The sequence below is a fragment of the Harpegnathos saltator genome, unplaced genomic scaffold (genome assembly GCF_003227715.2).
Source record: "Harpegnathos saltator strain DR-91 unplaced genomic scaffold, Hsal_v8.6 scaffold93, whole genome shotgun sequence".
Taxonomy (NCBI): domain Eukaryota; kingdom Metazoa; phylum Arthropoda; class Insecta; order Hymenoptera; family Formicidae; genus Harpegnathos; species Harpegnathos saltator.
In genome coordinates this window covers 2,225,403-2,250,526 of record NW_020230721.1, presented here as the reverse complement: position 1 = coordinate 2,250,526, position 25,124 = coordinate 2,225,403, and the positions used below count along the sequence as shown (strand labels likewise).

At 49.7% G+C, this 25,124-nt stretch overlaps 1 protein-coding gene across 21 annotated transcripts in view; it reads right to left on the bottom strand.

Annotated features, from left to right (window-relative positions):
* The window catches only part of LOC105182063 (collagen alpha chain CG42342), a 253,895-nt gene that overhangs the window by 55,096 nt on the left and 173,675 nt on the right, over positions 1–25,124 (bottom strand). For 14 of the 21 annotated variants that reach the window (XM_025307771.1, XM_025307765.1, XM_025307768.1 and 11 more), the window contains 4 exons: positions 19,391–19,462; positions 15,937–16,023; positions 14,371–14,424; positions 5,297–5,476 (listed from right to left, as the gene is read on the bottom strand). In XM_025307771.1, coding sequence (XP_025163556.1) covers positions 5,297–5,476; positions 14,371–14,424; positions 15,937–16,023; positions 19,391–19,462 — 393 coding nt within the window. The remainder of the gene's footprint in view (positions 1–5,296; positions 5,477–14,370; positions 14,425–15,936; positions 16,024–19,390; positions 19,463–25,124) is intronic. The other 7 variants (XM_025307773.1, XM_025307772.1, XM_019840858.2 and 4 more) reach the window with 4 other exon arrangements.

Sequence of the window (25,124 nt, the reverse complement as noted above, 5' to 3'; positions counted from 1 at the left end):
CAAACGCAAAATATCTAGCGGAGAAAGCGATTTCAATCGACTAGATATGTTCCATTCTGTTCAATGACTTTCTGCCATCTCTCCACGAGCTCTTCATTATCCCTCTATCACAGAAGTCCTGAGATCTTTGGGCAAAAAAAGTCATCCAAGTGGTTTTCGAGGACGTCCAGGGAACTGAAGGTTTTATTGTTCAAATTGTTCTGTAGCGCCCGGAACAAGTGATAGTCTGAAGGTGCAAGTTCCGGACTATACGGTGGGTGCACCAAAACATCCCACCCAAGCCGCGATAACTACTTTTGCCGGGTCATCAGAGAAACATGTGGTCTAGCGTTGTCCTGATGGAACACAACGCCCTTTCTGTTCGCCAATTCGGGCCGCTTCTGATCGATTGCTCGCTTTAATTTGGCCAGTTGTGAGCAGTATTTGGTCGAATCAATCGTTTTGTTGGGTGGCAGCAGCTCATAATAGACGATTCCTCTCCAATCCCACCACATACAGAGCGTGACCTTCTTTGGGTGTAATTCAGCCTTTGCGACCGTCTGAGCAGCGTCCTCGCGCTTCGACCATGATCTTTCTCGACTGACATTGTTGTAGACAACCCACTTTTCATCGCCAGTGATCATCCGCTTGAAAAATGGTTCGTTTTGATGGCATTTGAGCAGCAAATCGCAAGCTGAAATTCGGTCCATTGAATTGTTTTCGCTCAGTTCGTGCGGCATCCAAACATCAAGCTTGTTTACCCAAGCTTCCGTAAATGTCCCGAAACAGTTGATTGGTCAATGTTGAGGTTATGTCCGATCTCTGTAGTCGTCAAATGCCGATCGAAGTCGATTAAAGCGTTGATTTGATCGACAACAGTGGTGACTGGCCGACCAGAGTGAGGAGCATCTTGAAGATCAAAATCTCCGCAACGAAATTTCGCAAACCACTTCCGACGTACACTTTCGCTTACGCCATTCTCTCCGTACACGGCGCATATCTTTTTGTGGATTTGCGATGCGTTTTTGCCTTTTCGGAAACAAAAAAGCGAAATGCACCGTTTCTTCCTTCCATGTTCAAAATATAATTAAACGTCGTATACGTCACGGATCTCGATGACTACTCTCTTAAAATGTCGGCACAAATTTCAGCTTGCACTTAATGTACGACACTTCATTTATGTTTGACACGTGTGCGAGCGGAAAAACAACTGCGAACGACATCTGTCGGAATTTCGCTACGGAATTATGCATAGACCCAATAGTTAATTCCTTCCGATTCGCGGCAATTTTCAATTTTTATTTAAAAATCAATAGAACAAGATTAATCGATGAAATATTCTCCGTTGTTATCGATGATCTTACGGCATTTATTGGGCAGTTGCCGAATCCCATCACGATAGAAATTTCCTATGTCGGAAAATGTGCATCAGACAATGCGAGTTGCATCGACCGAAACAAGTGGAAAGCTGATAGAGCCAAGTCTGGAGAATACGCCGTGTGTGGTAGAACTTCCCAGTCCAAGTATAAGATGAGTTCCTTTGTAGCTTCTGTTGTACGCGGTTTAGCATTGTCGCGCAACAGGATGACTCACGGTTGCCTTGTTCAGTAAATGGCCTTTTTTCTCAATTGCATCATTACTTGCTCTTGCTAAATCTCTGCTTTAATGGTTTTACCCGGTTCCAAGAGCTCATAATACGGCACACCCTTCTGGTCCCACCACGTGCAGAGAACTATCTTGCCGAAACGTTTGGGTTTCGCTGTCGACGTTGTCGGTCGACCAGGGTCTACCCATGACTTTTTGCGTTTAGGATTTTCATACATAATCCATTTTTCGTCACCAGTTATGATTTTATGCAAAAAAAAAATCTTTTTTGTTGTCTGGCGAGCAAGGTAACATATGTGGTCAATCGGCGATTTGTGTCGTCAATGGTTAGCGTGTGGAACCCACTGCCCTTTTTTCATCTTTCTCATATGATGTGAAACGGTCGCAAATAGCTTTCTGACTTACTCCCAGCTTCGTCGCAAGTTCTTGTGTTTGTGCCGTATTTTTACTCAGTAGATTGTACAGCTCCTCGTCTTCGAATTTTTTTTCGCTGACCGCGGCGTGGTTGGTCGTGAAGATCGAAATCACCATTTCGAAAATGTTCAAACAATTTCGGCACGTGCGATCGGTCACAACGTTTTCACAATAAACAGCACAAATCATTTTGGCTGCCTCAGAAGCGTTTTTGCTTACATGAAATGCGAGATGCATCGCGTATCAAACATGCTCTTTGTTGACAGCCGCACATCGTGAACACTACTGATAATTTGAAATTATGATATCAATTTCATCGGATAACAATCACAATACGTAGTAGGCTGAACTATTAGACCTAATATAAATCGTAATCATTAAAAATTACATTTATTCGTGATTTCGATATTTTGTTACTTTTTATAAATTTCGAAAAGAAAAATTCATACATTTTCATTATGAAACTTTTTCCGCAACAGACGTTCACTTTTATCTTAACGAAAAATATAATCTTTGTCCCGCCATATTGGATGTATAGCATTCTGAATCTGAAAAACCCTCATGCTCGCAAACGATGACTTCAAAAACTCGCGGACACAAAATTCTAGCATTTTTTTCCAAGCACTTTTGCGAGATTCAGCCGGCCAGTCAAGAGGCCAACGGTCTACCTCGCGGAAATCAAACCGCGTCCCTTTCCTCTCGGCAAGGACGATCGTGCCCGACGCGCAGGACGATTCGATCGAGGAAGGAACACTCTCGCGCGAACAAAGAACTCGCGCGTCGTCGTGGCATCAGCAAACGCCAGGTAATTAATATGCAGCGGGACGTGCTTTCGAATGTAATTAATTGTCGTTAGATTAAATTGACAATGAGCCGGACGTAATTAATAGCCTATTGTTCCGTAATCGCTCCGTCGTAGTCCGCTATTAATTGACGGTTACGTAACCTTTACCGGAAGGTGCGACGCGTTGAGCGTATACGATCAAACATTCGAGCAACGTCGTGTCGCGCTCGATCGCGTCCGCCATTCTTCTTCCCTTCTCGGAAAGCAAACGCGGTATCGCGAAAGGTCGCGAAACACTCGCGCGCGATTAGTTGCGAAAAGTCGTTGAGAGCGCCGTTAAAATTTGCCGTTGAAAATCCAAAACCCCCCCAGCGGGGATGATTAGCCGTATCTGTTGCAAACCGCGCGCTTGAAAGCGCGCGCGCGGTTCATAATCATTACGTAATTTCGCATAACACGGTTACCTCTCTCGCGATATACCGTAATATTAAATCACTCCCCGCGGAACTCGAGCAGGCCATCGAACGTTTGATATTTCCAAATACAAGCGGACGAGCAACAACAACGTTACGTGAAAACGCGTTCTATAATCCCGATCGCGCGCGCCCGCGAGTGAATAAAGTCGAGTATAAATCTGCGCTTTGTCGAGCGAGTCCTTCGCGCTTGAGCCTCCGCGTAAGAATCACGTACACTTGAGAACGAGACTCATTGGAACAACGAGAACGAGATGCATTAAGTTCCGCGTGGTATTCTGCACGAGCCCGGCTATTTCGAGCAAACGCTATTTCGGAGGGAAAGATGTATACAGGGTGTCTGACGATTCAAGGATCATTTTGCAAATCTCGCAGGAAACTAATTTTATTATATTTATTAGGAAACTAATTAAGTAATACAAGCGAATAAGCGCGCGAGAGGTGGGGGGGGGGAGATTCTGCAGGCGTGTCTGGAGGAAAGATAGCTTCCAGCCTGTGAAAAGGACGTCTTACTTTTTAGGAACCTCTAGTGGGTATCAAGCTGATAACGAAGCTGGGACGAAGTAACGTAACGAGCGGCGAGCGGCGTCTGGCGCTTTTTGGTCGCTCCTGGCCTTTTTAGCCGCGAGCCGAAAAAAAAGCGCGCCTCTCGCTATCAGCCGACGCCCATCGTTCCTGGGAGATCCTGAGAGAGATAAAACGTCCCTCGTACAAGTTGGAAGACACTTTTCTCCGTCTGTAAAGTCCGCCTTCTATCGCTTCCCGCTATACGCGCTCATTCGCTCATACTGTACAATTAATTTCTTGATTGACCGAGGTGAACGTCCCAATTAGCGACCGAGTGACTTGATCGTGAAAGTGAATTAACAGATTAATGATATATACGTGTTAAATTAAATACGCAAAGTCGATTCCGTTAGGAAGCTTCAACAGTCGGGCTTTTAATTGCGTTTGAATAAAATCATTATTAAAATTACGCTTGTAAAATGACTCGTAAAAATGTGAAATTCATGAAATTATATTTTTCCAATTTGCGGCAAAATTTTAATATACATGTTTGCAATATTTCCTCTTCAGAAATGATCAAAGTGCCATTCGCTGACATGAGTTTAGTTCTTTATTGACAATTTTGCTTGGAAGAAGTTGAAGGAAAACTACACAGACGTAGCAGATATGTAAACGTCTGATTAATTAGCAACTTCCAAGATGTCGAAACTGTTTGAGCTGTCGCCGTCAGGCGATACACTTGTAACGATGAAGTTTCAGCAATTACTGCGGTCTCTAATTTAATTCGAAGCTTGTTAAAACCGAATATTTAAAATTTGGAATAAAAACACACGTTGGAGATAAATACGCATTGATTTATCGAGAAAAAAACGGGTGTAACTGTCGCAAATCGAAGTGCCGTCACTCTAGTCCCATTTTGTTGCGAAATTTGCAATACGGCAGATGGAGAAAATATTACAGTGAAAATGACACAAAAGTTGTATTCCTTTTCACAAGAGAGCCTTTCGTCAAACTGGACTATCCGATTTTCTATCATGTGTTACTATAGAAGTAATAAATAATAAAAAGAAAAAAGAAAGAAAAATTCAACAGGTTATAATATCGTGTGCGCAAGTACTATATTTCTAAACAAACACGTAATAATTTCGATCACATTTCCGCACGGTCCAAGAGCTTAAAAGTTTTTGTTGCAATTTTCACTACAATCATTTCTCCTCCGTGTGCGCGACTTTCCCGTTCAGTTCGAGCCTGCACACAGAGGATGCCTGTCAGAGGATGTCGGATATTTTCAGACACCCTGTACATAAATACATAAATATCAGTCCTCGCGATAGCAGACCTGTCAAAATACCAAGAGGACGGCTACCCGCGGGAGGAGGCGGGGGGCGTCGAGGCGAGCTCGACTTTTCGGATCGAAGAAGACGAGCGCAACACCCGACACCCCGGCCTGTCCGAAAGACGACGACGACGACGACGACGGCGCGTCACGTAACCGGATACAGCGTGATCGTGCGAATTAATCTCTCTCACTCACCCTCGGACCCGGAAGTCCTGGCGTTCCCGGCGGGCCGACGGGTCCGTTCGGCCCGGGTGCGCCCTTCTCCCCCGGCGCGCCGACTTCGCCTGGAATCCCTTGTCTGCCCTCATGCCCGGGGAGACCCTCGGCTCCTGGCGGGCCGGGTGGTCCCGGCGGTCCGGGTTCTCCCGGTTCTCCCTATTACGTCCCAAGAGCGTTACGTCGTTACGGCTTTTCTCTCCGGCGAGAGCCCTCGACACAAGAGTGTCTCTCGGTACTCGTCGGTTTGTGCCACGGACTGACGGGATCGACGGGGGGAGAGAGAGAAAGAGAGAGAGAGAGAGAGAGAGAGAGAGAGAGAGAGAGAGAGAAAGAGAGAGAGAGAGAGTGTGTGTGTGTGTGAGGTGGAGGACAAGGCAGAAGAGCCGTACACGTGGCACGGTCTCTGGTGAGCGTGTGAGGGCGGACCAGCAGCAAAAAGAAGTAGATAGGAGCGTGAGAACGAAAGATAGATAGATAGATAGATCTAGGCGGAACAGAGATAGAGATAGGCAGACAAAGTTATAAAGAGAAAGTGAGAGAAAGAGAAAGAAAGAGCTAAGAAAGGTCTGTGGACTGGCGGACGCGGGGGGAAGGAGAACCCGCGAGAAAATAGTGCATGGAAACGAGAGACCGCGGCGTGCACGAGCGTACGAGGGCGGGGGGGGGTTGCTTAGCCGCGAATTTATGGCGTCGTGAATGAGGGGGCGTAAAGGACCAACCGCGAGGACCACGGCGAGGACCTTCCGTTATCGTTACCATCAGGCAGCGGAAGCTGCAACACCGGCGATACCACCAGGTCCCGGCGAAGAGTTTCGTCCTTTTCTCTCTTTCTCTCTCTCTCCCTCCCCTCCCCTCTCTCTCTCTCTCTCTCTCTTTCTCTCTCTCGGTGGCAAAAGAGAATTTTACATTAGCTTCACTGCGGGAGGACGTCTGGACGTCGAGATAATGGGATTTCGTGGGAGAACACCTGCGTAATAATCTTCGGGATCGTTTCGTCGCGTTTATAAAGAGAATGAAGGACAGAGAGAGAGAGAGAGAGAGAGAGAGAGAGAGAGAGAGAGAGATTCTTTCCTACGCGCCCATTCGACGTAATGTACGAAACTTTCCGACCTGCTCGCGAAGTCGTTAAAGGACATTATCCTCGTTGTCGGGTGTGGAGATAAAACTCGCGATAAAGTGGAAGCCATAGGACAATCTCGAAGACATTTTCCGCGGGCGAGATTTATCCGCGCACCTTCTTCGCGGTTACCGACAAGTTAATTGCTCGCGTCGCCGTCGCTCGCGGCGAGGCGATGAAATTCCGGCGTGATCGGTCAAAAATCGGGATTTTATCGTTCATTTATCGCTCAGAGGGTCTCCGCGTCCTCCCGAAGCTCCCTCGGCGCGGAACTCTTGATTGATGACGTCAGAAGCGAGAAAACGCACGTCGAAGATCCTTGCGTGACGTTTCCGAACAGAAAGATACTCTCGAGGGACTTGAAAAATGCGCCGAACGCTACGCTTCTCCCTTGACAGTCAATCAAATCGTAAAATGACTGGAATATGAGGTTAGTCGTACGGAATGATGGCGCATGCGCATGACCAGGTTTCATATTACAGTCGCTTGGTGGTTGTTGACCGACCATCGAGGGAGAAGCATAGCGTTCGGAGCATTTTGCAGGTTTAACTCCCGCAGTCTCGTACAAATATCTTTCTATTTGGACGTGAAGAGACACGCCAGAATTTCCAGCGTGTCTTTTCTCGCCTCTGACGTCACTGTCCAATATGGCCGCGGCCAGTACCCAGGAGCCTCGATAATTACGCACGGGTAAACGACTCTCTCTCTCTCTCTCTCTCTCTCTCTCTCTTTTACTCACAGCATGCGGCAAATCAGCTTTTTCTTAATATACGAGGCGGAGCGCGGCTGGCGCGCCACGCGGTCAGACGCTAATTAGCCCCTTCATCGAGTGAATTTGCGGGGACGCGAATATGGTCCGTCGCTATTGAAACATTTTCCGGTGGCGCGACGACGACGGCAGGTGGCCTCTGCCCCGCGTGTGGACGGCCGAGCAATTAATTTCTATCACGGCCGAGGAACATCAGCGAGCAACCCAGCCCCGTTTGCGCACGAACACGCGCGCCGGACAGGACAGGACAGATAGACAGACAGACAGACAGACAGACAGACAGACAGACAAACAGACAGACAGACAGACAGACGGGCGGAGCACGTGCCTATACGCTACGGCTGACGAGAGACAACGCGAAAGACGACAGGTGTGCGATAATAACGCGTCGCGCGACTCGTACACACGTCGAGTGCGCGTACACGCCGGGCGCTGCGTGAATCGCGGACGCGTCCCGCGCCCCGCCGGCGGCGCCCCCCGGCGGAGCCGCAAATAACGACGGATCGCCGTGCGATTCTCCGCGACGCGCGTGCACGCACACACATACGCACGCGACGACACACGTACACGCGCATGCATTCATTCTCTCCCCCCTCTCTCTCTCTCTCTCTCTCTCTCTCTCTCTCACTCGCTAGCAAAAATGCACGAGCAACGCGCGGTTTACGACGCAGCATGCACGCAGGCACGCACGCATACACACACATACACACACACACGCACGCACGCAACGAGGACGCAGGTGGCCCTCGAATGAAAACTCAAGCGGAATAGCTCGCCGAGACGCGTTTCCGGAGATATACGGTACGCTACGGTATATGACCGGCCACATTTGCGCGCGAGGAGACGCGATATACGCGCGTATCAAGGTGGAGGAAGAGGAATGAATGAGGAGGGGAGGGAGGATCGCGAGAGACGGAATAACCGGGTACAGCGTGTTTTTCGACTCTCACTGTCGGCGTCGAGTCGACGGCCAGCGATCAGGGCTCGATTGCACCGGGAGTCGCGATTAAACGCGCCGGGAACTGTCGTTCGTCGCGACGAGTAAATTTACCCTCCCTCCCCCCCCCCCGAGTTTGTTCCACGGCCGAGCATTCTTGGTCGAGGCATCCAATGCTCGCGTCCCGCTTGACCTCGCCTCGAGGTTCTCGTTAGCGTGCGATATTAACGTCTCCGAATGACGGTGTCTTGGGAGTCCTTACCGTGGTATTGTTCATACCGTGTTTGCAGGCTTGTCACTTGTCTTTTTTTTACGTATTGGTTTTTCATCTCCTTGTTAACGTATCTGTGATCGGATGATATCGCGGCAAAAGCGGGATTTAGAATAACCGCGCTTTAACCCATTAATGCCGGCTGGGACAGAAATTTCGCGTTGATTTCAATGTTATGAATTTTTATGAAAATGCTCGAAAATTTTAATCCAAAATACATTACTAGGGGCTTCCGAGGTAGCTTTTTTCGAATCCGCTGCGAGAATCATAAAAACATGGGTGTTTCTATTGATTTGTAACGGTTCTTTTTCCAAAAAGTGCGATTTTTTATCGTTAATTTTTTTCTAAATCATGGACTTCATCTTGATAAAAGTGTTGAATATTACTGAAAAGTACTCCAATCGTGTCCTCGAGACTTGTACTTAAAATATATATGTGGTTCTGAAATATTTACAATTTAGTAATTTCAATATGGCGACCATATGCATGTATCATGACAGATATCGCCGGATCCTTGAGAACTCGGTTGAATAACTCATTATGAGTATATTTTTATAAAAAATTATCCAAAATAAAAGTTGTCCTGTTGATCGAGTTCTTTCACGTGGTGGGCCCCACATTTGGGTCCGATGTACTTTTTGGGCCTAACGGGGCCCAACGTTGATTTTTTGGTGCAAAACTTATATTTTTTATTACAGATTTGAAAAGTACAGAAAATGTTACGTCCAGATATGTATTTTTGAAATTATCAACATTTTATCAAGATGAAATACATGATTTAAAAAAAAATTGACGAGAAAAAATCGCATTTTTTAGAAAAAAAACCGTTACAAATCAATACACTCAATACAACAAACACTCATTTCTTTATGATTCCCGCAGCGGGTTCAGAAAGAGCGACCTCGAAAACCTCCAGTGATATACTTTGGATTAAAATTTTCGAGCATTTTCATAAAAATTCATAACATTGAAATCAACGCGACATTTCTGTCCCAGCCGGCATTAATGATTTAACGTGTTGTCTAGAGAGAATTTTTGTGCACGAGATGGTAGCGAACGCTTGAGAGAAAATTCACTCGCAAAGGACTAAGATCTTAATTTCGATGAAATTATTGGTGATTAGTTCGACCGGGACGTCCGCACATGTGGCTGAGTTGAACAAACATCCTCGGAGAGAAAGGACTTCGCAACGCGAGGTACGAGAATATCTCTTTTGCTGGTTATTCCACAAAGATATTTAGATATAACGAGAGTTTCTCTCTCTCTCTCTCTCTCTCTCTCTCTCTCTCTCTCTCTCTCTATCTCTCTCTCTCTCTCTCTCTCTCTCTCTCTCTCTCTCTCTCTCCCCCACAACGTAATTAAGTGCGGTTAGCGTCTCATTATCGACTCTTCGATCGTAATTCTAGCTATAATGCGGATAGAGAAAGGAAATTTACCTCATTACGGTTAACCCGCCTCGGTGCTCGGGGGACCACGCTATCGTAATTCACGGCTGCTCATTACTTGGCGCTACCCTTATGCATTATAGGTCTGCCACTGTGGCAGACACACGTGTATTTTCATGTTAACATAACGCCGGCGTTTAACGCTTCATGTTACGCGCGCGCGACGCGCGTGTCGTCCCGCAAACGGGATTGCCGGCGCATGCGGTCTCATTATATTCGCGACCGAGCGAGAGAAATATTGGATACAAACACACACACACATATATATATAAACTTTATCATATATATTACTTATAAATATATAAATATATATAATAAAATATATATTTTGTAACAAAAATATATAAAGTTTACACATATCCAATGAAAACAGAACTTTCTGTGCACGACACATTCTCCGAAAATTCGGAAACGAAGACGCGAAGGTAAGAAGCCCGAGGGGGGTGGAGGGGCAAAGTAACAATTCGCTACCACGAACAGCGTGGTATCGGCGCGAAAATCGACTTGGGTGCAAAACAGCCCCGACGCGTTCTCCCTCGCGAGGATTCACGGCGATCTTTCGGATCCGCGTCTCCGACATGATTCGACGCGGGAGTCGCCATCGCGCCATCACGGCGCGGCTATTCCGGGTTTCGACGGCCAGGCCGGGCCGGGCCGGGCCGGACCGGCCGGTCACTCATTCATTCTTGACAACTACATCAATACACCATTATCGTGCGATCATGCGACTGCGATACGACCACAGGCTTGCGAGTCTACGGATAGACACACATCTATGCACATCAATCGCCCGCGCATTCACCCGGCGGGTACACACACACGCACACACACATACGCACGCACACACACACACACACACGCGCGCGCGCGCACACCCACGTGCAGGTACATACATCGCACTAATGCCACAGAAACAGGATAGATTGCAGATGGTCAAAGTAGTGTCATGCAACGCACGCGCCGCTTTGGGAGCACGTGCGATTTCGCATCGGCATGCGGAACGGGTGCGAGGACTAGGGGCCAGGAGGAGGGCGAGGGGGAGGCGGCGGGGTCGTGCATTTTTTACTCGCGCCTTATGTGCGGGGCATCGATGCCGCCGCTGCATTTTTTTCCCCTCGTTCCCGCCGGGATCTTTTCGCGGCTACGCGACCGCGTAATCCGCGCCTCCCCTCTCTTTCCCTCTTTCTCTCTCTCTCTCTCTCTCTCCCCCTTTCTCCCTCTTTATTTTTATCTTCCTCTCCCTCTCTCCATCTTCCTCTTGGTAGGTTCGCGAATTCTGTATTCCTCCGTCGTGTGAGTTTTATTTAACATTGACACCTCTCGTATACACGCGCGCCGCGATGAATGCAAAATGTCGGCGCGGCGAAGAACTCGATCGAGGAAGATATAATTTCGAGCTCGGCTTGCTCGTAATATTGCGCGCGAAAACACGCGGCAATTTTCGAGTTTGCCTTGGTCGCGACGCTGAAGGCGCTTCTGGAAGATTCTCGTCGACAGACGGCGTGGTTCGGCCGGGAGCACGCGCGGATAAGAAATAACGCACGCGATAAAACCTGAGCGAAATTGACCAATCGTAGTCGTTTTGTATTCTCCTTACGTTCCGACGATAATTGACTGTGACTGATCAATTTCCTCTCTACACGCGACCAATTCTCCCGGAAGGCTCGGAGGGAAGAGAATTCTCTCCGGATCTGAGACAAATCGAATTCGAAAAGTCGGAAAATCCGTTTCTACAAGCTGAGACGCGTTTCTTCGGAATTCGTTCATTGTAAGTGCTTCGGAACATTTGAAGGCGGTGAGTGACGATAACTTTCCACGTACACGATACGAGATGACCTTCTGACGAAAATGTTTTACATACGACGCGAATCGTCACGTCATCGAGTTAAAAAAAGTATCCGAACACGCCGCCAATCAATTTTAATCGTCGTGACACACAAATTTATATTTCTCAGTGTGAAAGTAAGCCGGCATTGCGCGATACAGCACGGTGCAATTATTTAATAAAAAAAAGAATATATATACGTATATATACAGGGTGAGTGATTTTCACTTTTCAAATATCTGTGAAACTTGTAGCATGTGCTAAATTGAAAAATGGTTCCTACAAAAGTTGTTTATCTTTTCTACGAGGAATAACAATATAAAATAAAAAATGTAGGTTTCCATTAAAAAAAAAATTAGATCGACCTCCAAATGATCTTGAAGACGTCCTCCGAATAAAACAAAAATCATGCAATTTGCTTTCCCCCTAAAGTCGCGGTCAACTCTTACTTAAAACATTTCTTTCTCCAACGCTTCGTTTCCGAGATATTTCGCATTGTCAACTCAAATGGTCCACCCTGTATATATAATGCGTGTAATTGCTCGATAAAAATCCCCCGCATCTCTCGCTACAAGTTTCCCTACGTGCTCTCGGCCCGAGAGAGCGCCGGCAAGTTCGCGGCGTTGAAATTCGCGAGGCACTCGAACCCGGAAATTCTTCCATCGGCGTCTCCGAGGACGCGCCCTCGCCGGATCCAATAAGGCGAGACGCCCTTTGAACAACGAGACGACGATGACGATCTCATACGTACTCTTTGAAATCCGAACGCGGCGCGCGCCGCGACGAGTCAAAGCGGCGAGCGGATGTACGAAACGACGACGACGACGACGGAGGAACCGGTTCCATCTTGCTAAAAGAATATAGGATATCGTGCGTCTCCGGCGCGGCACTCCTCGGCACTCCTCGTGCAGACCCGGTATCTTCCGAAGAATACGAATTCGACACCAGGTCGAGGAGCCGCTGCTGCAGCCGAAGGCGCGCCTTTTTGTGTGTTTGCCTTTCGCGAGGATTTGCATTCGCGTATTCGCGACAAGCGGATACGGCAACGACCTTCTCCCCCTCGCCCCCACCCCTCTGCCCCTCTCTCGGTGTCGGGGAGACAATCATTGCCGCTGATAGTTATACGAGGCGCGTGGGTAACCGCGCGGCACGACCCCGAGAGGAGGCGAGAGGAAGAGAGGGGAGGGGGAGAGAAAAACAGAGACGGGAAGGAAGAGGGCGAAAGAGCGGGGAATGGCGCGGGGGTATCGAACCGTAAAGTAAAAGGGTGTGTAGATACGACGGAGGGGGGATCTCAGAGCCGAATCCGGCGAATGTCGATATCGCGCGCGCGAGCACGGCGGGATGATTCGACGCGAAGAGAGTGCACGCGGTGCACGCGTGTCTCTCGGAGTATATATTACACAGCTGGAAGGCACCCACTCTCTTTCTCTCTCTCTCTCTCTCTCTTTTTCTCTCTCTTCACAGCTGTCCTCCTCCGCCGTGCTCGCGGCCTCGCTCGCTCCCGCGAACGAACGGTGCTCGGTGCACATTCGTGTCGACACGCTCTTTCGCGCGAAATACAACGATAAAATGCCGCGGCGGGCGGATGCCTCGCTCTCTCTCTCTCTCTCTCGGTTACCCGACTGATAAATAAACGTCCCCGGCGCTTGTCACGCGGCGAACGACGAACTAAGTTCGCAATCTCGGAGAAAGGGAGAATTAAATCGCTCTGGGACTCTTCGTCCTCCCTCTTTTTCTTTCTTTCTTTTTCCCTGTCTCTCTCTCTCTCTCTCTCTCCCTCTCGCCGGGGCAAGAAAACTTTTCCGACTTCTTCCCGACAGCTCGTTTCAGTGACCCGCGCGCGCGTTCTTCTGGGGTACGGCCTCGGTTATATACGGGATGCTTCGTACATCTTGACCATCTGGAGCATTTCTGTCGCTCTTCCGGCGAGACGAGGAAACGTCCGAAGCGAAAGCTGCACCGCACGAGGAGACAATTGTGTGACGATTCTTTTTTTATAGCTTGCTGAAATCCATTCGATACTGGCTACAAGATCGTCCCGGCGAAAATGTACAACCCCGATCTCGAAACCCGGAATCTCGACCGTGGAATCTCCGTGGAAGAATGAGAAGACCCCCGAAAAGAGAATCGTCACAATCGCCTCCTTGAACGGTGCAATTTTTTTTCATATTTTCTCCCGTATCATCAAACACAGCAGAAATACTTCATGTGATCAAAATGTATGAAATATCGTGCATATTGCGCGTATCTTTTTTTTTTCTTTTCACAAATGAAAGTCGATCCGAAGTGGTTCGCGACCTGCGACTTTGCGGCTTCTTGCGCGACAATCGAGGAGGAGCACGTCGAGGAATGCGTTTCCAGGATAACGAGCTGCGTTCGGAGCGGGCGACGTGACGCAGGAGCGCGGCGGTAAAAATTGCGCGCGACCGCGTCGCATCGGGGAAATGAAATTCAGCCGCAGAAGCGATATACAGCCGCCTATGTACCGAGAGAAAGAGAGAGAGAGAGAGAGCGAGAGAGAGAGAGAGAGAGAGCAGGCTCTCTTCTCCGCTCTCGTACGCGGGCGACGAGCTGCGTGCGAAACCCGAACCGAGCACCGATCGGCTCGAAGGAGCGTCGACGACGATAAGGGGGAGCAAGGGAGCGGGATCTCGAGGGGCTCCCGAAGAGCAGGCGCACTTACTTTCAGTTGTATGATGGTCTGCGTCGAGATATTATGCCCTTGCTCCTGAAGTCCCTAGAAGTAGGTCAACACTACGGGTAAAAAACCAAATCGCTACAAGACAAAAACAGGGAAACGTGGGAACGCCGGGTTGCGGGGCGGGGGTTACGGTTTTACGATATCGGGGGGGGGGGGCGGGAAGCGTGGCGGGGTCTCTATGTATTTCGGGGTTTCTCGTATCTCACTGCTCTTCCGAATCCAAGGCATGCCCAGAGATATACCTAAATACTGTAACTTAAAGTAAACACCATTACCAACCAAAAACCAAAGTGAGCAGGCGCGTCGCCGACGACCGTTCGTGTCCGGAGGCACCCTTCTTCCTCTTCCTCTTCCTCTTCTTCTTCTTCTTCTTCTTCAAGGACGAACGCGCGTCGACGCGGCCTCGAGGCTCGTTCCTCAACGAGAGGACTTTTCATCGTACGTTGGCAACGTAAGAATCATCGGTCGATCGTCACGTATGCAATCGCGGACGGATTTAGTCGATTAGCGAAGTCAATTGTCAGTCGTGATCAATCAGTTGGAAATTAAACGATCATTATGAGTGGTCGCGATCGATACGACGTTAATTTCGATTACTTCAGTCGGCCGAAATTCCAATCGATCGATGCTCCAGCTAATCGGCCGAACTAATCGTCAACCACCGGGTCGATAATGAAAATTGATCAACCATCATAGTCATGGTTGTGTCGCGGATAATTTAATCGATCGCGGAAATTAATTGTCCATCAACGTGTACGATCAATCAGATGAAATCAAACGGCGCGGAAACAATCATCGCGCTGAATCACGACTTACCCCCCCCCCGTATTTCATTTTCGCCATGTCGGCCGGCCGAAATTTCCACCGACGATCAATCCACCCGATGCGCGGCGGTGAGGAAAATATCGCAATTTCTTGCGCTCGCGTCTTCCCGTCAAAATTCGAATTGCCCGATAAAAGTCACCTCGAGAGAGCCTCGAAGCCGCAGAAGAGGACAGGCAAGCGGAACAACCAGAAGAGGGTGCCGGATCCGACGATCGAGCGCCGACGTCGCGCCTCGTGTCCGTACAAAACCAACGATAGAACGTTACACCGAAAGCACCTCACGAGGCAACGACTAGCTAGAGAACGGGGGCTGGGAGGGGGAAAGGGGAGGAAGAGAGGACGAAGAAGTCCGGCCCGTCGCAACGGGAGGATGTGTGGCGACGACGCGCGGATTCCCGAGGACGCAGGAGGATCAACAGACAAGAGAGCTGGACGACAATTTGTAGGGTGGCGGGGAGGGGTGGCGCGGGGGTGAAAAGAAGAAGAGAAGAAGCGACGACGGTGATACGGTGTCGGTGGTGGTGGTGGTGACGGTGATGACAATGGCGATGATAGAGTGGCGGTGGTAGCGATGACGTAGGGGCGGCAGGAAACAGCGGGACGACGCGGGACCGTCGTGGGTGGGTGGGTCGGTAGGAGGGGGGGTGGAAAGGGAGGGACGTCCGTCCGGATCGCGGCACCGCAAGCGTGCCGCGCGTTCCGAGCAGGAGGAGGCCGGTTTACCTTGAGGGCGACGATTTCCGCGTAGCCGAGCGTCCCGCCGCGGAGCGTCGTCACCGACCTCTTTAACCCCAATCCCTGTGCATTGACCCGTAGGCGAAAAGACGATTTATTTATTTACTCTCGTGCGTCGTCTCCGTGCTAGCTGGCTGGCTGGCGGTCGATGATGCGTCGACGGGCAGCGAGCGGGCGAATGGGGGGACATGAGCGCTCTCGCGAGCTTCGCTTTCCCCGACGAGCGCGACGTGTGCGGAGGCGGAGTCGGGGCGGTGCGGGGGGCTGCGTTTCCCTTTCCTTCCCGTTGGATCTTTCCTTCTCGCCGCGTTCCTCGCCGTTCACGGACGGACGGCGGCGTCCGGTAATTTCGTCTTGACGGATGCCGCGCGTCGCTCGCGACGACGACGATGGCGAGGGTGCGACAGCTGGAGCGATCGCGCCGGTGTGCGAGTCGTGCGAGCCGCGGCATGTCGCGAAATTGCTTCCTTGCTTTTTCCTCCCGCGGGCGCGTGAGGTACCTCGCGTTTGCCTCGAACTCTTCTCGTATCTCCTTCCAAGAAATATTCACCGTCTCAACGAGGCAATAATGAAAGCCTCACGCGTCCCGCGAGAGCGCACCGAGGGTGCGACTCTGACCGATCCCCTCAGCTGCTTGCAGCGAAAACCCAAAGAAGCTGCATTAGCAACAAACGTCGCTTTGCCGTCGACTCGCAAATCCCAGCCGGACCTTCCGCCGTATTGCCGTCGACGAGTCCTCGCCGGATCCTGCCGGCGGAGCATGGGAGCCCGAAGGGCTCCCAGAGGGCCAGAGGGAAATCTCTCGAGCGATCATCCCCTCGATCATTATACGCGGCGTAACGAGCAACATTGCTGACTCCGCAGGATCGCCGATTCCGTCGCACACGTCGGCTTCTGGGCGCGCGAGTAAACGCCGCGCGGTCGATAGGCGGCGGGCGCGCGCTTGTTGCGCTGGATCGAGGGAGCAGCCTCTCCTCTCGGTTTTGTTCTGGACACGAGCGCATATGCATGCATATGCATGTGCACGGGCGAACGCGCAGCGTCGGCGTCGGCGTCGGCGTCGGCGTCCCTGAATAGAGGAGCCAGCCGGACGTCGCTCGGCTTTCGGGAGCGAAGCCGCTCCGGCCGCCGCCGCCGCCGCCGCCGACGCCGCCGCCGCCGCCGCCGCCGCTCGACCTCGACGAGAGAGGCGAGAGAGGAAGCGCGCGTCCTCCTCCCTCCCCGTCCTCCGTCGTCCGACTTGGAGAAAGAAACGACGCGATCGACGCCGAGCGCGCACAAGTGCGCTCGAGCGGGATGAAGCGCGCGCGCGGCCGGTGCTCGACCTCGATTTAACGTGCGGCGTCAAGTCAAAACCGGATCTTCGCCCGGCGCCGAAAACGAGAGCGAGTCGGGGGATTTCTCCCTTCGCGCTCCGCCCCCGCCTGCGCGCGAGGCGACGTTTAATTATCGCGGATGAGCGCGACGGCGTCGGGCCGATACGGGGCGGCCGCGCGCGGCTCTCGCTCTTTCGTCATGTACAGGGTGTCCGCAAACTCAAAAATGCGCGAGCGCGCGACGGTTTTCATTTTCTTCCTCGAGACGCGTCTTGATGGTCGTCGGATGCGGGCCGCGGCTTTCGGGCTTTGTATTGTCCAAAGTTGTGCCGTGCCACTCGGCTCCACCATTAGCCAGCCGAAACTCCTGCCTCACCCCGAGAGCAGTAAAGTTAGACAAAGATCGTATGTGCCCGCGGTATACGCGGCTTTATTAACCTCTTGACTGGCAAGCTGAATTTCGCAAAAGCACCTGAGCCGACGAAAGGTGGATTTTCAACAGTCGAGCAATGCCATTGGAAATTTTGCGGCTAGGGTTCTCCTTCGGCTCGCTGTTCACGAATGTAAAGTCGAGATTTCTCATATTTAAACTGCCGGGCTTAATTTGTGTCATTTTACTTTTTTCTTATTCTGCACTTGTACTCCGTCGCTATTGACCTGATTGCGAGAAATGTTGGCGGAAATACATAAAATTTTTGTCCAAAGTGTACAAAGTAAAATGTCAGAATGAAGAACGAATATAAAATTTATAGTGATAAGTTGTACAGATCGTGTGGAACACTCTGGTCATCTGCACTGATTTATCTGCGGGCTTTAAACTGTTATTTTTAAAATTCACCATTGAGGACAGAACGACCCGAACAAGCCCGAATTGTACATTTCGAAGCTTTTATGATGCCTTTGTCAATTTTAGATCGACTATATTACATTGGTCATCTTGAATTTCAAAGTTCGCTATCGAATAGGGGGTGACCTGAAAAACCTTTGAACGCCCAATTTCAGAAATATGGCGTTACCGAAAATATCACAAAATGCAGTATCGGCTTTCCGCCAGTCAAGGGATTAATGCCCGAACATTTATTCGAGATCGAGAATTTATTAGACCTTTATTAGACGGCTAAACGCCATCTTTGTTTTACTTACGCGTTCGTCAAGATTGTTAATCATCCGAGGAATCGGCAACGACGTTCCGAAGCAACCGCAAATTCTCGCGCGCTCGAAAATTTGACGTTCATCTCATGAGAGACATTTCAAGTTTTGGCCGTTCCGATATTGCGCACGTAATCAGCTCGAAAGTTATACAGTTCAGAGATGATCAACAAACACGATGAACGCGCAAGTAGAGACGAACGCACTTCTGGCCGGAAGTGCGCACGGCCTCTTGTCTCAAAGTTTCACGCGAATTTGTCGTCCGCAAGATAATGGCGGAATGTCCCGTCCAATCCTCGACGCTCATTCACGAGTCTCGATGACGACGGACGGATGCCGCGACTTTTCGGACACCCTGTACACACCGGCCCTGTAAGAACTCGCACAAAAGTGTCTCCGCCGCTTCGCTTCGCCTCGATCGCGCCCCGTCGGCCGACATTAATTTCTTCGCCCCCGATATCTGAAATTTCTTTAAAGGCCGGGGGTGACGGGGCTCTCGAAATCCGTGTAATTCATTCGATTAATCGCGCGTCCTTTGACGCCCGACGGCGGCGCGATCGAGAAGGCGTTAATAGCGTTCTCGCTCGAGTGCACTTTTACCACGTAAATGGGATTTGCAGCTTTACGCGCGAGATGAAAATACCGCTCCGCTTCTTTCTTCCTCTCCCTCCCGCCCTTCGCTCTCTTTCTCTCTCTCTCTCTCTCTCTCTTGCGCGCGTCCTCCTTCGGAATTTATCCCATATTCTTCTCGTCTCCCCGCGCGCGCGCACACGCACGCGGGGCTTTGCAAGATTGTTCTCTCACTCACTCACTCACTCACTCTCTCTCTCTCTCTCTCTCTCTCTCTTACTCTTTGCGAAGGGCGGCGGGGGAAGGCGTAGGGCGAGAAATGAGAGAGCGGCACGCATTTTCGCGTTACGAGTGCGCCAGCGTCGGCGGATATTGCTTGGCTACTGCCAGATAGCGTAGCTAGATACCTTCACTGCGGAAAAGACGTCGAAGCCGGGGCTGCCCAGTTCGCCCTTCTGTCCTTTGTCCCCGGGTCGGCCCTGCGAACAGACAGAGAGCACACTGTGAGTACGCGTTACGAGCGTTGGCGCTGCATTTTTCTTCTTCGCTTATCTCTCGCTTATAAAACGCGCGCGCGCGCGATGCGAACAAACGCCTGCGTGGTCGGAGCTTCGATCATTTGCTCAAGATCTGCACGAGGTCGGACGACTTTGGTTTCAGTTACAAGGTTGATAAACTAATCAAACTAATCTAGACACGTCATTCCGTCATTGGCTGATTATCAAGGTAACAAGTGATACAAAATCTATCCATTTCTCTGTCTAATAATATTGTAAGATTGATAAAATCGAGCTAATTGTCCAAAAAAGGTAATTTCGGAACAAGCGAAATCATCAAGGTTTTCGAGGATTTTATTCTTATGGCCTCAAGAGGATTTCTCTAAGATTAAGAAAAATATATCATAAACACATTATTCTTAAAGTTAGAAGGATTATATGTTATATGTAGTTAGTTTTGAAACATTAATTATGAAACATAGTTAAAAGAAAGGACATATTATTCGACTTCTTGCAATAGATTATAAACTGTATCTGACCAAATATGGGTAAAGTATCGTTGTACGTTACAGCAACACACATACCATTTTTAAAAAGCGTTCCAAAATAATAATCTGACCCATGAGCGTATGGTAATTTTTTGTTCATGTCTGGAGGTGAAGCGTGACTGAACAAAAGAAGCCGACATTCGAATCAACATATTCCTCTTCGTGCAAGAGGAAAATTAATCGGTTAAACAAGAGGAAATCCTCTTGAAATAAGAAGAAAACAGTTGGAATAATATCTAATAAATTTTAGACGAATGGCTCACTTTAATCGCTTTATCGAAAGAGGAGTCCTTTTCCTGTAAAAGGCTTCGCTCAGAATATGAAGACTATGGGAAAAATCTCTTTGCAAGCAGACTTACAAATTACTATTTTTTCGGTGATCAATCACAGGAGTCCAAGTTGACTCAAGGCCTGCACCAACCTTATAGCTAAAACCAAAGTTTCTAAAGCCGATTTCGCGACAGGCCGATCGCGTGGGATTCTCTTCGAAGTCCGCAGGCTTGCCCTGAGACTTTCGAAGCGCGCGTTTTCTCGAAACGACGCGCCGAGATCTGCCGGCGGCGGGATTGTCATAGTCGAAAAAAGTGCGGCCGCTTATTATTTCCAGCTGTAATCAAGGATCCCGCAGCAATTAGTCTCCGTTTCAGAGATAGCCCGCGTTGGCGCGAACGCAGGACGCGCTCTCCTTTCCCTCGTATAATCTCTGTTTCCAAAATCCAGTGAAACGGGCCGCTTTAGCATTTCAGCTGCTTACTTCCCCCACTACCGCCTCGTCGTCGATTACTCTCGCCGATTAACGCCCCTCCGATTTAAAGATGAGCGCGAATAGGATTTCGATATATTAATCGAGATTACCGGAAAGGAAGATCGCGAGCTTCCTCCCGACTGCGCCGCTTTTGCGATCTTTCAACGAGCTCCGTTTGGTTTTCACCGATCGAGGAGGAAATGGCTGCGCAACGTCAGCGGCCGATTCGTCCTCGACGATCATTTGGCTCCGCGAGGCGCCGCGCGGTGCTCGAGAGGATTAATGAGACGACACGACTGAACTGAACAGAAATCGCGCACTTGTTACACGCTTCGTAACATTTACCGTTTCGGGACTTTGTTACTGCGCCGTAATCGACGGCACCGTAAGCAGAACGACCGATTTAACGGTGTTGCAATCGCGAGCTCGCGCTCGCGTTCGATTGAAACGCGCGCCGCAAAAAGCTGCCGAATCACTCGGCTTCTGCTGCGCAAACGCCGGTTTAATCGCGCTCATTTGCGCTCGCTGCCTCATTGCTGCCGCGGCATCGCGCGAGTTTCTCTCTCTCTCTCTCTCTCCACCCCCCCCCCTCTCTCGTTTTCTTTCAATCGAGCGACGGCCAAGATCGCGATTTAACGCTTCATCGGGAGGAGAGACGCCGACCTGCGGCTGGCACGGCCGCGCGGATTTCCAACAAGATGAAGCGCTTTTCGCCCTCCCTCCCTCCCTCCCCCTCTCTCTCTTGCTCTCCCGCCGCCGTGCGGCACGTGACGACCTGTCCGCGGGCGCGCAAAGCCGCGATATCCCGAGGCAAATTGCAGCTCCTGCGGCGCGCGGCTATTTGCACGGAATCCGATATAAACGCCGGGATTCGTTATTCGAATCTCGGGGTGGAATCTCGGCGGCGCGCGTCGCTATTGGTCGCCGGCTGTGTACACACTCGTTTGCCACGCTCGTTTAAAGAAACGCCGGGCAAAGAGAGGAGCACGAAAGGAGTCGATCGGGGTCCTTTCTTCCCGACCACCGGCAGAACAAACACGTCGCGATATTTGCAATGCACTTATTGCTCTCCGTCTCTGTCTCTTTCCGCAGCGTCTTCCCCTCCTCGCTCGCTCGCCCTCACGGACACACATTCTTCCGCGCTCTCGTGTTTGCTCTGTCGTTTGTACCTCACCGCCACTGACCGGCCACGTCACTGTCCTACCACGTCCTAGCACATATTTTCCTGTGTATTCTGCCAGGTATCCGAGCGCGCGAAGGTATCCAGGGCGCCGCCCCCCCCCCCTCTCGTTGGTCTTTCCGCCGGCAATTTCGTCCCTTGTCGAAATTGATTGCTTAACGAGAATCTAACTGGACAGTGTCTCTCCCTTGAAACTTCCAATTTCCGTATCACAAGACAATCCGATAAGCAAGCGCGCGCGAGAGAAAAGGAGACTTCGCTGAGCGAGAGACGCGGCGAACCAAAATTAACCCTCTGCTGCATAGCGGTCCTCCCAGAGTGCCAGGCTAACATCCAAGCTTGTTTCTACGATAATTTAAATTTTTCACATATTTCTTTAGCATGTCCGGTATTGTCGGACTGCTAAAATGTTCCTCTGACATATGAACTTTTCGGAGTCATTTCAAATGAGTAATTTGTTATCAGTGAGCATGTACCGAACGAAACTGTCGTTTTCAGGGGATAACTTCGTTTACATGAAATTTCAAGCAATAACGTAATATTTCGAAATCATTATTCGGAGTTTTTTGGGGTCGCTGAATACAAATTCGATGTGAGAAATCAAAATGGTGGACCCAACATGGCGGACGGAGTTTCTAAAATTAGTCGAATTCGCGTGAAACTTGTTACTCGGGGATTTTTGAAGTCGCCGAACATACAAAGCCGATGTGAAAAATGCAAAATTCAAAATAACGGATCTCATATGGCGAACACAATTATAGAAATGAAGCAATTCAATTTGGAAATGTTAATGTCCGACCGAGCCTTGTCGTATATATCCATCATAACTTTGAATTTTCAATAACGAATTTGCAATCAGCAACCTCGAAGACCCTTAAATAACAAATTTCAAGCAAATTCGGCCGATTTTGAAAATTCCGTCCGCCACATTGGCAATCGCCCGCCATTTGCAATTTCGTATTTTTCACACCGGATTTGTACTCAGAGACCCTGAAGACCTCCCCCGAGAGACAGGCTTCACAAAATTATATTCATTAGAAAGAAACACAGTGCAACAGAGGGTTAAGAGGTCCCAGAGTGCAAACGGCATAGAAACTCAACGAGAAGTGAAAAGTCGCAAATTAGAAGTCACGAAGACAAGAGAGAAAGAAGAAAACAAACGACGTGGCCGACGTGCCGCGAGCCGTTCGAACACTCGCGGGAGATCAATGGCGAAATCAAATCACTGCGATCGTATCTCGAGGAGTGCGTTCGCGCACTTTGATTTATCGGGCCGCAGCCGAGCGAGAGAGACGGAGAGAGCCGAGAAAGCGCGAGGTGGCTGGCAATTTCACATCCTGTGCGACACGGCGGTGAATAGACAGACGCCGCTGCACCGTAAAGGCAAAGCAGCCGGCCACAAAGGGCCACGCGCGCGGCAAGGGCCTGTCACGCGAAAAGACTTTGTGTGTCGCGAGGTCCTCGCATAACCGAGAGCGAGAGAGAGAGAGAGAGAGAGAGAGGACGGGGAGGGGGGCGAGGCGAGAGCTATGCAAATACAAGGGCGCGCAACCGCGCGCGTGCGAGGATCTCGCGGCTGTCACGCGACGGATCGAGAGCGGCGGAACGGCAAATTCCGACGTGCGAGCGACGAGCGACTTTGACGCTGCTCGAGCTCCCGCGTGAACTCGCGAATAATACAAGCGACGAAGACGGCCTCGCCGACGCGCGACGAGTCATACATACGCGTTAAAGTGGTAATAAGACGCGCGCGCGTGCGACGGCCGCCGGCGAGGAATGCGCAACAGCCAATCTGCGTCGCTCCGATATTCGCCCGCGCTCGCGTCCGCCTTCGCGAGAGGACGCTTCCCGCGACCTCGCATATGCATTAACCATGTATGTTATACTATTATACATTTATGGATGACAAGTCGAGATGACGGCGAGAACGACGCGCCGCGCTATGCGCTTCGGCCGTCTTCCGCTCGCCCGGCCTCTCCTCTCCTCTCCTCTCCTTTCCTTTCCTCTCCTCTCCGTCGGTTCGCGGCGAGCGCGCAGTTTTGCGTGGAAGCAAGACGATAGCGTAATGACCGGCCAGGTGATGAATAGGTCCGAGCGCTGAGCTGGACAGGCCGCGGTTGAGGGATCACATCCCGCGGAAAATCGCGGAAGCGCGCGATTACGCGCGCGAGAACGGTTAGTGGAGAGGCTAGTGGAGCGTAAAGGTGCGTACGCACCGAACGAACGAACGAACGAACGTCGAAATGCGTGTATTTATTTTTTCATGAATCTCCTCGTGAGCGAGCCGCGTCGAAAGCGAGTCGATACGAACCGACGAATATTCGGTAGAGATGTGCGAACTATTTGAATTCGAATCCCTATGATTCGAATAGGAATCAAATATTACATATACAATAATACATTATCGTTTGCGTGAATCAGCTACAAAGCGGGCCATCTGGGCCTGTATGTTTGAACTCTTAACTTGTAATTAACTTAACTTGTAATTAATAACTTAATTATAAGTTACTTTAAATATATATTTTTTACTTTGATAAGATGATATTACAATATCAATATTCTCTTTCATGTTAACTCTTTGAGGCACGTATATGTCAGAAAATCCGAATCACATGAAAATTTGTATACGGGGGTTTCTTGGGTCGCTGATGACAAATCCATTGTCAGATTTTCGAAATTCAAGATGGCGGATGCAAGATGGCGGACGCAAAAATGAAAAATCACGATGATTTCACGGTGACAATGGATATTGTGGGATTTTTGGAGTCGCTGATTACGAATTCGTTATCAGATTTTCAAAATTCAAGATGGCGGATTCAAGATGGCGGCTACAAATATGAAAAATTGCCATAATTTCGGCGACATCGGTGATTCGTGATCAGCGACCTTGAAAGCTAACCAAAATATTCCAAATAACCAATTTCAGCTAATCATATAACAATTTTATAATCCGCCATCTTGGAAAATAAATTTTAGAATTCGAACCTCAGATTCGTAATCAGCGAACTCAAAAATTAACCAGAATATAATTTTAGCTAATTTTATGTACATTCTATGATCCGCCATCTGAAATCCGGCCATCTTGGAAAATGAATTTTAGAACGTGGACCTCAGATTCGTAATCAGCGACCTCAAAAATTAACCAGAGTACAATTTTAGCTAATTTAATAA